Raw genomic sequence first — 15015 nt, 5'->3', positions numbered from 1 at the left:
GGCAAAGGAAAACTGCTGGGCTGAAGAATCACACCAGTAGAACAAGGTTTTGAAAATGCCACTAAATCTGTTGCTAGAAATGAAAGAAGTGAAAGAAACTGAAGACAGAAACATACTGCAGAATTTTTACAAATGGTGTAATGAAACTGTCAGATCTGAACTCTGATTCTTTAAAATGGTTGGGAGTTAGAAGATCAGGAGTGCCTTTGAGATAAGTGCAAACTTAAGACTATGGTTATTTGTTTCTATGAATAAGATACTGAAGGATTTAGTTTTTTAAAAATCTAATAAAGTACTTCATAATCATTTTTTGATATTATATTTGGAAAATGTGCTCTATAATATACCCCTGTGCAAATAGAGACATCAATGAATCACAGAATGATGGATAATATACCAGGGTTCCTCACCTGTCACACTTCTCAGAGTCACTTGATTTACAGGATTTTTGCAGTCATTTCATTTTATGATTATGCTGGAAACAGTTGTTTGGGCATATTTTATCTCAGGTAAAATAACTAGTTTATAAGTTGTAGTTCTCTCTTTTCTCTGCTCATCACGTTTTACTATTATAATGAGATTATGGAAAAATTTCACTGCATTTGTGGCAGATGAATTTAAAATAGCATAGAAATCCAGAGAATTTGAAGATACATGAGTCCTGCATTTTGGAGCTGGCCAAAAGTTTGACAGAATCCTGTGAGTGGGCTTAGCATTTAGACAGGTACCTTTATTCCAAAGTAGCCGTGGTTTAATCTGGGATGTTGCTAACAGTGCATACTACACATATGTATATGTATGTTAATTTCTTCTAATCACATATTTTCAATTTAGTCTTTTAAAAATAACTATTTCAGCTGGTATTACTCAGTGGCATAACTTGAATCCTATGACTCTTTCTCTGCCATGCCATGAAGGCAATTAGTTTTGTGTTTTGCTTACTACCCTATCCCTGTTACCTAGCACAAAACCTTAGTAATTGATTGTTGAATGAATTAATCAATTCCACACACCTCCTAGTCCTTACTCTTCAGTTGTTTATTCATTAAACAAAAGTTTATTGAAAACCTATTATTGGCTGGGCACTGTGGCTCACACCTGTAATCCCAGCCCTTTGGGAGGTTGAGGCAGGCAGATCACCTGAGGTCAGGAGTTTGAGAACAGCCTGGCCAATGTGGCAAAACCCCACCTCTACAAAAACTACAAAAATTAGCTGCATGTGGTGGTAGGCACCTGTAATCCCAGCTACTTGGGAGGCTAAGGCAGGAGAATTGCTTGAACCCGGGAGGCGAAGGTTGCAGTAAGCCAAGATCACACCACTGATTACCCACTCCAGCCTGGGCAACAGAGTGAGACTATGTCTCAAAAAAAAAAAGGAAACCTATTATCAGCCAGGCTCTAGGGTATGAAATTTTATAAGACAAGACGAAATGTTTGCCTTCATAGTGAGCTTTATTATAGTGGAATGGAAACCACTCAATATAAAACTAACCAAATAATTGCACAAAATAATTTCAGCTAGTGGTAAGTACTAGTTAAAAAATAAAATATGTGTGAGGGGTGTATATACCCTAAAATTTGGTCATCAGGGAGCGTCTTTCTGAGGAAATGACATTAGATACTGAGTAATGAGGAACCAGCCTTATGAAGATCTTGGAAGGGGAGCCATAATTTTAATATTCCCCTAAATAAAACTTACATATTAATAGAAATATATTTATAAAATCCATTGTAAAGCTATCTGCTTGCATAAAAATCCTCCAAGATTTGAGTATCTCTTTGCGTGGGGGAGAAAACCCAGGCTGGAAAAGGTGACTACTTTTTTTTCTTGTATTTTTTTCTCCTAGTTATCTTCGATTACTCTTTGTTATCTTTGGTGATTCTAATTACTCTTACAACTATTTTATCATCTTCCAGCATTTCTTTGTTTTCTTATTTGCTATATCTGCTCATATTTTTGTTTCCTTTTTTTATTTTCTTTGGATTAGCTATGCCTTTTCTCACTGCGTTGGACATTAAACATACTAATTTTCAGCTGAGTACCGTGGCTCACACCTGTAATCCCAGCATTTTGGGAGGCCAAAATGAGAAGATCACTAGAGCTCAGAAGTTTAAGACCAGCCTAAGCAACAAGAAAAAATTAATGAGGTGTGGTGCCACATGCCTGTAGTCCCCACTGTAATACTTGGGTGCTGAGGTGGGAGGATTGCTTGTGCCAGTGAAGTTGAGACTACAGTACGCTGTGATTGTGCCATTGTACTCTAGCCTGGGCAACAGAGTGAGACCCTGTCTCAAAGAAAACAAAACATTAATTTTTTGTTGTATTTAGAAGTCTGTATTTTTTGATAAATACAATGTTGTCTGCATCCCAAGGTTTTATTGCACAATGTTTGGTTACAGTTTATGTCTGTTCCTTTTCCGTTTTTCATTATAATTTCTTCCTTGACCTATGAATTATTGAAACTTTTACCAACAGTTTTTGTTTTTGTTTTTTGAGAGCTATGATCTCACTCTGTCACTCACGCTGGAATGCAGTGGTGCAATCAAGGCTGACTGCAGCCTTGACCTCCTGGGCTCAAAGAATCCTCCCATATCAGCCTCCTAAGTAGTCAGGACTACAGTTGCGTGCCACCACACTCAGCCCATTTTTTTTTTTTTAATGTTTTGTAGAGATAGGGTCTTACTGTGTTGCTTAGGCTGGTCTTGCACTCCTGGGCTCAAAGTATCCTCCCACCTTGGCTCCCAAAGTGTTGGGAATTATAGGCGTGAGCCACTGCATCCAGCCTGTAAACATGTAGCTTTTAAAAAATTATTTTAATTGTGCACTTTGAAGATATTTAATACTAACTTCTTTGTAATTTGTGAAACTTGATTTATGGTGTTCTATGTGGCCCATGCTTAAAATTTTTTGCTTTACTTCTTTAGGTGCTTAAAATGAAAGTGTATATTTTAATTGTTAGGTACAGTGTTCTTTCCAAGACCATTTAGGTCAAGCTAATTGATAATGTTGTTCTGATACTCGTATCCTTGGTAATGTTTTGTCTGCTTGTTCTGTTAATCACTGAGTATGAGTCTTAAAGCAGCCTATCATAATAGTGTGATTGGAATGTGATATCCTTGTAATTTTTTGAATTCAATTTGATTCTTTTTTTTTAAGTAAGCAAAACTTTGGCCATTTATTTTTCTAAGTCATAAGGTTTATTTATACTCGCGATTGCATTCTAAAATTCATTATAATTTATATTTACAACCCCCTGTAAGATTTTTATATTCTGGATTATTCATTCACATTTTATGATATTTGATATAATGATCAACCATACTTCATATACATTGCCCTCTTCTCTTTAACTCAAAAGAGTAAATAAATACTGTAAAAAAAATGAAGAGGTTACCTGAAGACTTGATTATCTACTTTAAGATGGCACTAGAGTCAGTTCTTTGTAATGAAATACTATAAGAGTGAATAATTAATAAATTGTATGTAGTTTACCAGAAAAGCATATCAACTCTTTTTGAGAACCACCAAATAAAAGTAAATGAATCCTTTTAAGTAGCATTCTGATTAGCAGCAGACTGGTTTCTGTATCCCATCATTCTCATAGTCTTCTGTTGTCATGTCTTCTTCCATGTCTTCTTGGAATGAAAAGGGCTGAAGCTGATTGGCAGGTAGTTCATTCCCACTATTCTGATTCAGAGATAACAGTTTTCGGGTTCAGTGGTTTCAGTGAGTTCATCCAGAGCTTCCTCTACAAGCTGTCCTCCATTAAGATGTGCTTCCTCATCCTGGTCAACAAGGTGAAACCCCGTTTCTACTACAAATACAAAAAATTAGCTGGGCATGGTGGCGCATGCCTGTAATCCCAGCTACTTGGGAGACTGAGGCAGGAGAATTGCCTGAACCCAGGAGGCAGAGGTTCCGGTGAGCCAAGATCGTGCCATTGCACTCCAGCCTGGGTAACGAGCGAAACTCTGTCTCAAGAAAAAAAAAAAAATGTGCTTCCTCTCTGCTGTCAGAATCTATTATTTTGTGCTTACCATCAGGTAGGGCTTCCATTTTCAATTTTCCAAATTGTTGCTTCAGAGGACGCTTTCCAATTTCTTGGATAAAGAATATCTGAGCTTGATTTCTCATTGGAATGGTTAACAGAGCAAGGTAAAGCAGTTGCTAAGTTTGGAGGCATAAAGCTGGTAGGCAGAAGTCAGGGAAAAAGTGCTTTTGTTGCCAGGCAATTTTTTCAGTACTTTTTATGTATTACAAACCACTGGGATTTGTGCAAGGTTCAAAAACTTGATCCTTTTCCTTGGCAATGAGCAAATCCTTAAGATTTGTCAGAATGTATCATCTCTTTCATCTTTCATAGCTGTAGATGTACCATATTCCCTGAGTAAAGAGCATGTATTCCTGTCACAAATGAGGGTATCTGCAAAACTCAGAAATTCACTGGCTCTGGCTCTCACAAGATTCCCTTCCTTCCTTCCTTCCTTCCTTCCTTCCTTCCTTCCTTCCTTCCTTCCTTCCTTCCTTCCTTCCTTCCTTCCTTCCTTCCTTCCCCTCTCCTCTCCTCTCCTCCCCTCCCCTCCCCTCCCCTCCCCTCCCCTCCCCTCCCCTCCCCTCCCCTCCCCTCCCCCTCTTCTCTTTCTTTTCTTTTCTTTTCTTTTCTTCTGAGTCTTGCTCTGTCACCCATGCTGGAGTGTAGTGGTGCTATCTCAGCTAACTATGTCCTCTGTCTCCCAGGTTCAAGCAGTTCTCCTGCCTCAGCCTCCCAAGGAGCTGGGACTACAGGTACGCACCACCATGCCTGGCTAATTTTTGTAGTTTTAGTAGAGATGGGTTTCACCATGTTGGCATGTTGGTCTCAAACTCCTGACCTCAAGGATCTACCCACCTTAGCCTCCTGAATTGCAGGTGTGAGCCACCACGCCCAGCCAAGATATCTACTTTCATTAAAAAAAATCTACGTAGTTTTGGTGAAGATATAAATTAAACACATAAATTAAACAAATAACCCTCCTGGCATGTGTGACATTTCTACTACTTACTCTGATTGAACAAGTAATATATCCCATACCATACTCTGTTAAATGAGAAAGCAACCAAGGTGAGTCTAGTTCTGTTAAGGATGCTCTTTTTACAATACAGAGTTTTTCCCAAAGCTCTGAAGAGAAACAGAGAAACAACTTTGCCACCAGTAGCTTGGACCTCTTGATTTTCAAAAACCCTGACAGGATATTTTCTTTGTTTTGATTTTGATAGCACAGCATCTGATTTTAATGACAGTCCTTTTTTTTCATTGGCAAATAAATTGTTCTTTTCTTTTGCAGGACAAAACTGGAGGTTGTTTATTATACTTTAGGTATCGCCAGAACATACTTGACAGAGCAATTCTAGAGAAGTTTTATCGGGGACAGTACTTTTTTCTTCATTCTTGTTAACCATCTAAAGTCAGTATTCAATTAAGAAGTTTCATCATAATTGTTGTTGCCACAGGGTTGGAGCTAATATTTGAGATAGAACACTCAAATTACTCTGGGAAATAGTAACCTTTGATTATTTCTGTTGAGATTGTCAGAGATTATAAATGTAAGAGGACATTGGCCAGTCTGCACATACTTCCTTAGAACTTCATGTAAAGTATGAGAATCTCAACAGAACTGGTGAGGTAAATCATCAGCCAAAATTATGTTTTTATCGTTTCTCAGATCATCTCCAAGCATTTGTAGCTTGCAGTACTTTGTTGCCGTTGGTAGCAACTCTGCAAACTGTGATCTAAGACTGATAGGGAAATATAAATCAGCTTGATTCAGGATTAAACATTTTGAGACAATCTTTTTGGAAGTCTGTTAAAACTGGATCAATCTGCTCTTGTACTTGAATACCATGCTTCTTTGACAGTATTTTTATAGTAATTGTTTTTCCACATCCAGGAGGACTTGTTATGAATAAAATCGATAGACCCTGTTTGGGTTGCCTTTCTAAGACTTGAACTTTTATCCAGGTTTCAACTTCAGTTATCTTCTTATGCACATCAAATTCATGCAGAGTTTCTGGTTTTTATTTATCCATTGTTCATTTTCAGACAGATATTCTTTTAAATTTTTCCAAGTATAAATCTGTTCTAAGGAAGATAACTTTTTTCCTACGTGGAAATCTGTTACTTTCTAACTTTTCTTATATAATTTGAGTGATTCACACCTAATGATGTGGTAGTAATAGTGTTCTCTCTGTTCTTTGAAAAATCATCACATGATGAATCTACCCAGTCTTCCATCTTTATGGAATGAAAAACAAAAAGTATCTGAGACAAGTCTCTTTTTAAAAATGTATTTAATTTTGTTTTATTTCAATAAGTTTTTGGGAAACAGGTGCTATTTGGTTACATGAATACGTTCTTTAATGGTAATTTATGAGATTTGGGTGCAGTATACACCTGAGCAGTGTATACTATACCCAATGTGTAGTCTTTTATCTCTCACCTCCTCTCACCCATTCCCCTGAGTCCCCAAAATCTAATGTATTGTTCTTATGCCTTAAACTGAACATACATTTGGTTTTCCATTCCTGAGTTACTTCACTTAGAATAATAGCCTCCAGTTCCATCCATGTTGCTGCAAATGCCATTATTTAATTTTTTTAATAGCTGAGTAGTATTCCATGGTGTTATATATACCACATTTTCTCTAACCACTTGTTGATTGATAGACATTTGGGATGGTTACATATTTTTGCAATTGCAAATTGTGCTGCTATAAATGTGTGTGTGCAGGTATCTTTTTCATATAATGACTTACTTTTCTCTGAGTAGATACCTAGTGGAGTTGGTAAATCAAACAGCAGATTTACTTTTCGTTCTTGAAGGAATCTCTACACTGTTTTCTATACTATAGTGGTAGTACTAGTTTACATTCCCACCAACAGCATAAAAGTGTTCCCTTTTCACCACATCCATGCTAACATCTATTTTTTAAAAATTTTTTTATTATGGCCATTCTTGCAGGAGTCACTTGGTATCACATGGTGGTTTTGATTTGCATTTCTTGGATCATTAGTGATGTTGAGCATTTTTCCATAGGCTTCTTGGCCATTTGTATATCTTGGAGAATTGTCTATTCATGTCCTTAGCTCACTTTTTTCATGTTTTTTTCTTGCTGATTTGTTTGAGTTCTTTGTAGATTCTGGGTATTAGTCTTTTGTCAGATGTATAGATTGTGAAGATTTTTCTCCCACTTTGTGGGTTGTTTGTTAACTCTGCTGATTATTCCTTTTGCTGTGCAAAAGCTTTTTAGTTTAATTAAGTCCCATCTATTAGCCTTTGTTTTTGTTGCATTTGATTTTGGGTTCTTGGTCATGAAGTCTTGGCTTAAGCCAGTGTCTAGAAGGGTTTTTCCCCAGTATTATCTGCTAGAAGTTTATGGTTTCAAGTCTTAGATTTAACTCTCTGATTTATCTTGAGTTGATTTCTATATAAAGTGAGAGATGAGGATCCAATTCCATTCTTCTACATTACTTGCCAATTACTCCAACACCGTTTGTTGAGTAGGGTGTCCTTTCCCCACTTTGTTTTTCTTTGCTTTGTCGAAGATCAGTTGGCTGTAAGTATTTGGCGTTATTTCTGGGTTTTCTATTCTACTCCAGTGGTCTATGTCCCTATTTTTATACTAGTACCGTGCTGTTTCTGTGACCTTATAGTATAGCTTAAAGTTGGATAATATGATGTTTCCAGATTTGTTCTTTTTGTATAGTCTTGCTTTGGCTATGCAGGCTCTCTTTTGGTTCCATGTGAATTTTAGGATTTTTTTTAAGTTCTGTGAAGAATGATGGTGATATTTTGATGGGAATTGCATTGAATTTGTAGATTGCTATTGGCAGTATGATCATTTTCACAATATTAATTTCTACCCAATATTAATATTAATTCATGAGCATGGGATGTGTTTCCATCTGTATTGGCTGTGATTTCTTTCAGCAGTGTTTTGTAGCTTTTCTTATAGAGGTCTTTTACCTCCTTGGTTGAGTATACTCAAGCTTTTTTTTTTTTTTTTTTTGCAGCTGTTGTGAAAGAAGTTGAGTTCTTGATTTGATTCTCTGCTTGGTTGCTGTTGGTGTATACAGTAACCTTGGTTGCTGTTGGTGTATATGTAGTATACCTGCTGATCTGTGTATACTAATTTTGTATCCTCAAATTTTGCTGAATTTATCTACCAGTCCTGGGAGCTTTTTGGATGAGTCTTTAGAGTTTTCTAGGTATATGATCATATCAGCAAACAACAACAGTTTGATTTCCTCTTCACCGATTTGGGTGCTCTTTATTTCTTTATCTTGTCTGATTGCTCTGGCTAGGATTTAATACTATGTTGAATAAAAGTGGTAAAAGTGGGCATTCTTGTCTCATTCCAGTTCTCAGGGGGAATGCTTTGAATTTTTTCCTGCTCAGTATAATGTTGGCTGTTGGTTTGTCATAGATGGCTTTTATTACCTTAAGGTATGTCCCCTCTATGCTGATTTTGCTGTCTTAATTATAAAGGGATGCTGGATTTTTTTCAAATGCTTTTTTCTTGCATCTTTTGAGCTATGATCATGTGATTTTTTAAAAATTCTGTTTATGCAGTGTATCACATTTATTGACTTACATATGTTAAAACATCCCTGCATCCCTGATATGACACCCCGTTCACCATGGTAGACTGTCTTTTTAATATGCTGTTAAATTTGATTAGCTATTATTTTGTTGAGGATTTTTGCATCTGTGTTCATCAGGGATATTGGTCTGTAGTTTTCTTTTTTTGTTTTGTCCTTTGCTGGTTTTGATATTAGGGTGATACTGACTTCATAGAACAATTTCAGGAGGATTCCCCTTTTCTCTTTCTTTTGGAGTAGTGTCAATAGGATTGGTACCAGTCCTTCTTTGAATGTCTGATAGAATTCAGCTGTGAATCCATCTGGTCCTGGCCTTTTTTTGTTGTTGGTAATTTTTTTTATTACCAGTTCAGCCTCTCTGCCTGTTATTGATCTGTTCAGAGGTTCTTCATCTTCCTGGTTTAATCTAGGAGGTTGTATATTTCCAGGAATTTATTCATCTCCTCTAATTTATACACATAAAGGTGTTCATAGTAGCCTTGAATAATCTTTTATACAAAAGATTATTGGTATCAATAATTATAGCTCCCGTTTTGTTCCTAATTGACCTTATTTAGATCTTCTCTCTTCTTTTCTTTTACTTTTTTTTTTTTTTTTTTTTTTTTGAGACAGAGTCTCCCTCTGTTGCCCAGGCTGGAGTAGAGTGGCATGATCTCGGCTCACTGCAACTTCTGCCTCCTGGGTTCAAGCAATTCTCCTGCTTCAGCTTCATGAGCCCTATCTTTAAAGGCATGTGCCACCATGCCTGGCAAATTTTTGTGTTTTTAGTAGAGATGGGGTTTCACCATGTTGGCCAGGCTGGTCATGAACTCCTGACCTCAGGTGATCTGCCCACCTTGGCCTCCTAAAGTGCTGGTATTACAGACGAGAGCCACCACAGCTGACCTTCTCTCTTCTTTTCTTGGTTGATCTTGCTAATGGTCTATCAGTTTTATTTAGCTTTTCAAAGAATCAGCTTTTTGTTTCATTTATGTTTTGTATTTTTTTTTTTCAATTTCATTTAGTTCCACTCTGATGTTCATTATTTCTTTTCTTCTGCTGGGTTTGTTCTTGTTTTTCTAGTTTCATGAGCTTAATAATCTACCTTCTGAATTCTTTTTCTGGCAATTCAGAGATTTTGTCTTGGTTTGGATCCATTGCTAGTGAGCTTGTATGATCTTTTGGGGAATGTTAAAGAATCTTGTTTTGTCATATTACCTGAATTTTTTTTCTGGTTCCTTCTTATTTGGATAGACTATGTCAGAGGGATGATCGGATTCAAGGGCTGCTGTTCAGATTCTTTTGTCCCATGGGGTGGTCCCTTTGATATGATATTCTCCTCATTCTCCTAGGAATGGGGCTTCCTGGGAGCTGAACAATAGTAACTGTTTTTTATTTTCTGCGTCTAGCCACCCAGTGGAGCTACTGGGCTCCAGACTGGTACTGGGGAGTGTCTGCAAAGAGTCCTATGATGTGATCCATCTTCAGGTCTTGCAGCCATGGATACCAGCACCTGCTTCAGTGGAGGTAGCAGGGAAGTAGAGTGGACTCTGAGGGTCCTTGGTTGTGTTTTTGTTTAATGTGCTGGTTTTGTGTTGGTTGGCCTACAGCCAGGAGGTGACACTTCCAAGAGTGCATCAGCTGTGGTGCTATAGGGAGGATGCAAACTTGCCCTACTGACAACTGGTTCAGTATTCTGGTTTCTCAGGCAGTGAGCAGGGCCATAGAGCTCCCAAGAAATTATGATCTTTGTCTTCAGCTACCAGGGCAGGTGGAGAAAGACCGCCAGGTAGAAGCAGGGATAGGCATGTCTGAGCTCAGCCTCTCCTTGGGTGGGGCTTGCTGTGGCTGTTGTGGGGATAGGGATGTGGTTCCGTCTAATGGAGTTATATTTCCAGGGGTTTTAGGGCTGCCTCTTCTGAGTCATACAGGTCACCAGGGAAGTGGGGGAAAGCTGGCACTCACAGGCCTCACCCCGCTCCCGCTCAGCCATAGTCCTGAAGGATCAGTCTCACTCTAACTGTAACCCCCCAACAGTACCAAGTCTATTTCCAGGCACTGCTGACTAGGGCTGAGTACTTGCCCCAGATCACAAGCCTCCCCTTTGAGAAAGCAAGCAGACTCACAGTTTTTTGGCATCTCAGGGAGCCTGCAGTGGTGATACAGTTCCTTCAGAGGGTCTGTGGATTCTCTTGGCTTTCTCGATATGTTCCTGTGTTAGTTCTTGGAGCAAAAGTTTATGACGTGAGTCTCCGCAAGTTGCCCTGTCTGAGTGGGAGCTACAAGCTAGTACTGCCTCCTATCTGCCATCTTAATCCTGAGACAAGTCTCAATCAGTTTAAAAGTTTATTTCATTAGGGTTACAGATCATGACTCATGACAGCCTCAGGATGTCCCGTGAACAAGTGCCCAGGGTGGTTTGGTTATAGTGTGGTTTGATATGTTTTAGGGAGATAGAAGACATCAGCCAGTACATGTGAAGCATATGTTGGTTTGGTCTGGAAAGGTGGAATAACTCAAGGGGTATTGGTGGGTGGCTTATAGTCATAGGTGGATTCAAATATTTTCTTATTGGTTGAAAGAGTTATTATAAGACCTGGAATCAATAGAAAGGAGTGTCTGGGTTAAGATAAGGGGTTGTAGAGACCAACATTCTTATTATGTAGATGACGTCTCATACATAGCTATGCCCAGAGGCAACAGATGGCAGACATTCCCTGTTCAGACCCTTAATAGGTGCTAGACCCTCAACCAGTCTTTACAGAGTCAGAAAAAGTCCTGGAAGGGGAAGAAGATTCTCTAGAATGTAAATTACCTCCACAACAGACAGCTTTGCAGGGCATTGCAAAATATGTCAAAGAAATAAACTTTGAGACTTTGGTTTCTTTCAGGGCTCTGCTTTCTGTCATGTCATGCTATATTAGAGTCAGGTTGGAATTTGGTATCTTACTTCTGCAAAGAGTCTGTTCTTTCAGTCTTAGGATCTCTATTTTAATGTTAATCCTGGTCAGTTGTGTGCCTGAACTCCAAAGGAGGAGAGTATAATGAGGTATGTCTAGCTACTCCTTTCCAGCCTGGTCTGAACTAGTTTTTCAGGTTTAGTTTGGTCCCCTTGACCTAAAAGAGGGTCCTTAGTGAGGTAGGACACTTAGAATTTTATTTTTAGTTAACAGAAAGATGCCTTTGTCTAAGAAAGTTTTGACATTATAAACTTTAATAGTTCATCTGCAGTGTATATTAAAGTATAATTCACCTCCATTAAAAAGCATGTAATGGTTAACGCCAGATTCCTGAAAGGAGACTTCAGTGGTAGAAGATATATTCAGGACTATTCCTGTCAGACCCACTACCACCCCACGTATTGCACAGAGTATATTAAACTCAAACTTCATTCAGCATAATCTTGTAATCAGTATTGAGCCATACTGAGCATGCGTGTTCCTGCTCCAGCCTGTGACCAAACAACCTTGGGTACATGTTCTCATAGTGCATGTTTCTGTACTCTCACCTTTCTTATCCCCAGATGGAATGGGCAGGCTGGGAGGAAGAACAATAAAAGCCCAGGAAGACATGAAGGCAGAGATGGACTCACATCTCTGTGACGTATATGCAACATAGACATGGTCAAGGTAGCCTTATTTTCCCATAGCAGCATCTACTTATGGGTAGAGAGTACCTCAAGCCCTGCTTCAGATGGAAGGGCAGCTACCAAGGCTCAATACTTAGCCCCTCGGAGGTCCTGCTTCCCATGGACCCTATTTATATTTTATATGAATATTTGGATTTATTTCTAGCTTTATTTTTTCTATTCACTCTACTTTTCTGTCCTAGATTTTTCTCTTTTTCTACTTCATTTGAGGTGAGGGTCTTTTAGTGCTAAACATCTTAATTTTTACCTGAGATACCTTTATTTCATTTTCTTATTGAATTATAGTTTGGAAATATGATTAATTTCCAATTTAATATGATCTTCCCAGGTTGATAGTTTTCTTAAAACTGAATATGCTCGTTCATTGTATTTCACTGTTGCAGTTGAGAAATTTGCTGTTCTTCTTTACTTTTTTCTTTTTTAGAGACAGTCTCACTCTGTTGCCCAGGCTGGAGTGCAGTGGCGTATTCATGACTCACTGCAGCCTTGGCCTCCGGGGCCAAGGAATCCTCTTGCCTCAGCCTCCCAAGTAGCTGGGAATACAATACACCCAGCTAATTTTATTTCTTTGTAGAGATGGGAGACTCTACAAAGAAAAAACTCCTGGGCTGAAGCAATTCTCCCGCCTCAGCCTTCTAAAGTGCTAAGATTACAGGCGTGAGCCACCTGGCCAGAAATTTGCTGTTCTAATTGTTATTCCTTTATAAGTAACATGTATTTTTTCTGCCCAGAAGCTTTTTTTTTTGGAGATAGAGTTTTGCTCTTCTAACCCAGACTGGAGTATAATGGTGTGATCTCGGCTCACTGAAGTCTGCCTCCTGGGTTTAAGCGATTCTCCTGCCTCAGCCTCCTGAGTAACTGGGATTACAGGCATGCACCACCACACCCACCTAATTTTATATTTTTAGTAGAGATAGGCTTTCTCCATGTTGGTTAGGGTGGTGTTGAACTCCCTACCTCAGGTAATTCACCTGCCTCAGTCTCCCAAAGTGCTGGGATTACAGGTGTGAGCCACTGTGCCTGGCCTGGAAGCTTTTAAGATCTCTTTGTTTTTGGTGTTGTACTATAGTATGTCTAGAAGTGGATTTTGATTCATTATTCATCTAGAGGCTTGTGCTTCCTGATTTTGAGAATTTATATCACTAGTCACTGTGGAAAAATTCTTGGCTACTTTGTCTTTAAATGTCATTTCCTCATTCTCTGTTCTTCTCCTGCAACTCCTATTTTAAAATGTATTTTTGGCTTTCTCATTTTATCTCCTGTATTTCAACTTCCTTTCTGTATTTTACATATTTTGTTTTTCCAGTTCACCTATATTCTTCTAGGATTCAATATACTGTAACTATTTCATTGTTTTGTGTCTTTTAGCATCAGTGACCACATTTTCAAATATCAAGCAGTTCTTATTGTTCTTCTTAACTCTGCAGTCTTTTTATAGTTCATGGTTATATTTAAAATTTTTTTTATGTCTTCAGATATTTAAACATTTTAATGTTGTCTCTTTCCTGAAACCTTGTTATCTGATTTCAGGAGGTCAAAACCTACAGTTTATTTTGTCTTTTATTGATTTACAGTGGACTAATTCTTCATGATTTGTATTTTGGATCACATGTATTCATCATCATGTGATCTCTTTGTGTAGGAATTCTCAATAACTTGGCTTAAGGATGTATTTTCAAAGACATTTGTGTTGGATTTTTCCAAGTACACAGGCTTGATGAACCAGAAACTAACTTGGGGGTTAATTTATATCTGGGGTTTTCTAGATTATGTAGCTAATATAGATTTAGTTCCCAGATTTATTCGAAGGTAAATCAGTGATCTTGAATTCCTGGAAGAAACTTTTGCCCATGGTATGGCATAGGTGTTTTTTTGCCCACGGTATGGCATAGGCGTTTTCTTATGTTCTGCTGAAGGTAGAAGGGTTCTAATTATTCTTTTACTGAATATGTAGTCTTTAGGGGAGCTGGGTTTACACAGAACATATTAATGTAAACTCACTGCTTTGTTTTGAACTACTGGCTTTATCTCCTGTTTCTTAACAGGTTTTGAAACGCGTCCATTTAGTTACCAAAGCCATCAGCCACCCCTCTTATGCCAGATAAACTCTCAACGTCTACTTGCTGCTCAGATTTTTCATTTCCTCTTTGTTCTTAGCTCTTTTTTTTACAAATTTATAAGTTTGTTATCTTATACCTTGCATTTTTGGTTGTCTTGTGAGGGATAATTTTTAGGATATCCAATATTCATGTTGCCATTAATAGAAGTTCCCCAAAAGCACACTAACATGTTCTAACATATTTTTAATGGATTAGTTTCTACCTTATTTAATATACTAATAATAGGATTTTTCTTTTTTTCTTTTGTTTTTCTTTGAGACAGAGTTTCGCTCTTGTTACCCAGGCTGGAGTGCAATGGCGCAATCTCGCCTCACCGCAACCTCTGCCTCCTGGCTTCAGGCAATTCTCCTGCCTCAGCCTCTGAGTAGCTGGGATTACAGACACGCGCCACCATGCCCAGCTAATTTTTGTATTTTTAGTAGAGACGGGGTTTCACCATGTTGACCAGGATGGTCTCAATCTCTTGACCTCGTGATCCACCCGCCTTGGCCTCCCAAAGTGCTGGGATTACAGGCTTGAGCCACCGCACCCGGCCCAATAATAGGATTTTAAATAGAATTTTTGCTCTTAACCAATATCAAACTAAGCATATATGGTATCTTGGGTTTAAGAATTAGAACTACTTATTG

At 38.3% G+C, this 15015-nt stretch overlaps 1 protein-coding gene and 1 pseudogene across 6 annotated transcripts in view; one reads left to right on the top strand and one right to left on the bottom strand.

Annotated features, from left to right (window-relative positions):
• FNDC3A (fibronectin type III domain containing 3A) overlaps positions 1-15015 on the top strand; it is a 212131-nt gene that overhangs the window by 73071 nt on the left and 124045 nt on the right. Inside the window, exon 1 of one of the 6 annotated variants that reach the window (XM_054253263.2) lies at positions 4706-4786. The exons of the other annotated variants lie outside the window; for them this stretch is intronic. Coding sequence (XP_054109238.1) covers positions 4721-4786 — 66 coding nt within the window. The 5' untranslated portion in view covers positions 4706-4720. Of the gene's footprint in view, positions 1-4705; positions 4787-15015 lie in introns of those variants that run through there. 6 annotated transcript variants of the gene reach the window in all.
• On the bottom strand, positions 4948-5818 carry LOC144580837 (cell cycle checkpoint protein RAD17 pseudogene; annotated as a pseudogene).

The sequence above is a fragment of the Callithrix jacchus genome, chromosome 1 (genome assembly GCF_049354715.1).
Source record: "Callithrix jacchus isolate 240 chromosome 1, calJac240_pri, whole genome shotgun sequence".
Lineage (NCBI taxonomy): Eukaryota > Metazoa > Chordata > Mammalia > Primates > Cebidae > Callithrix > Callithrix jacchus.
This window is presented reverse-complemented; position numbering and strand designations above follow the sequence as displayed.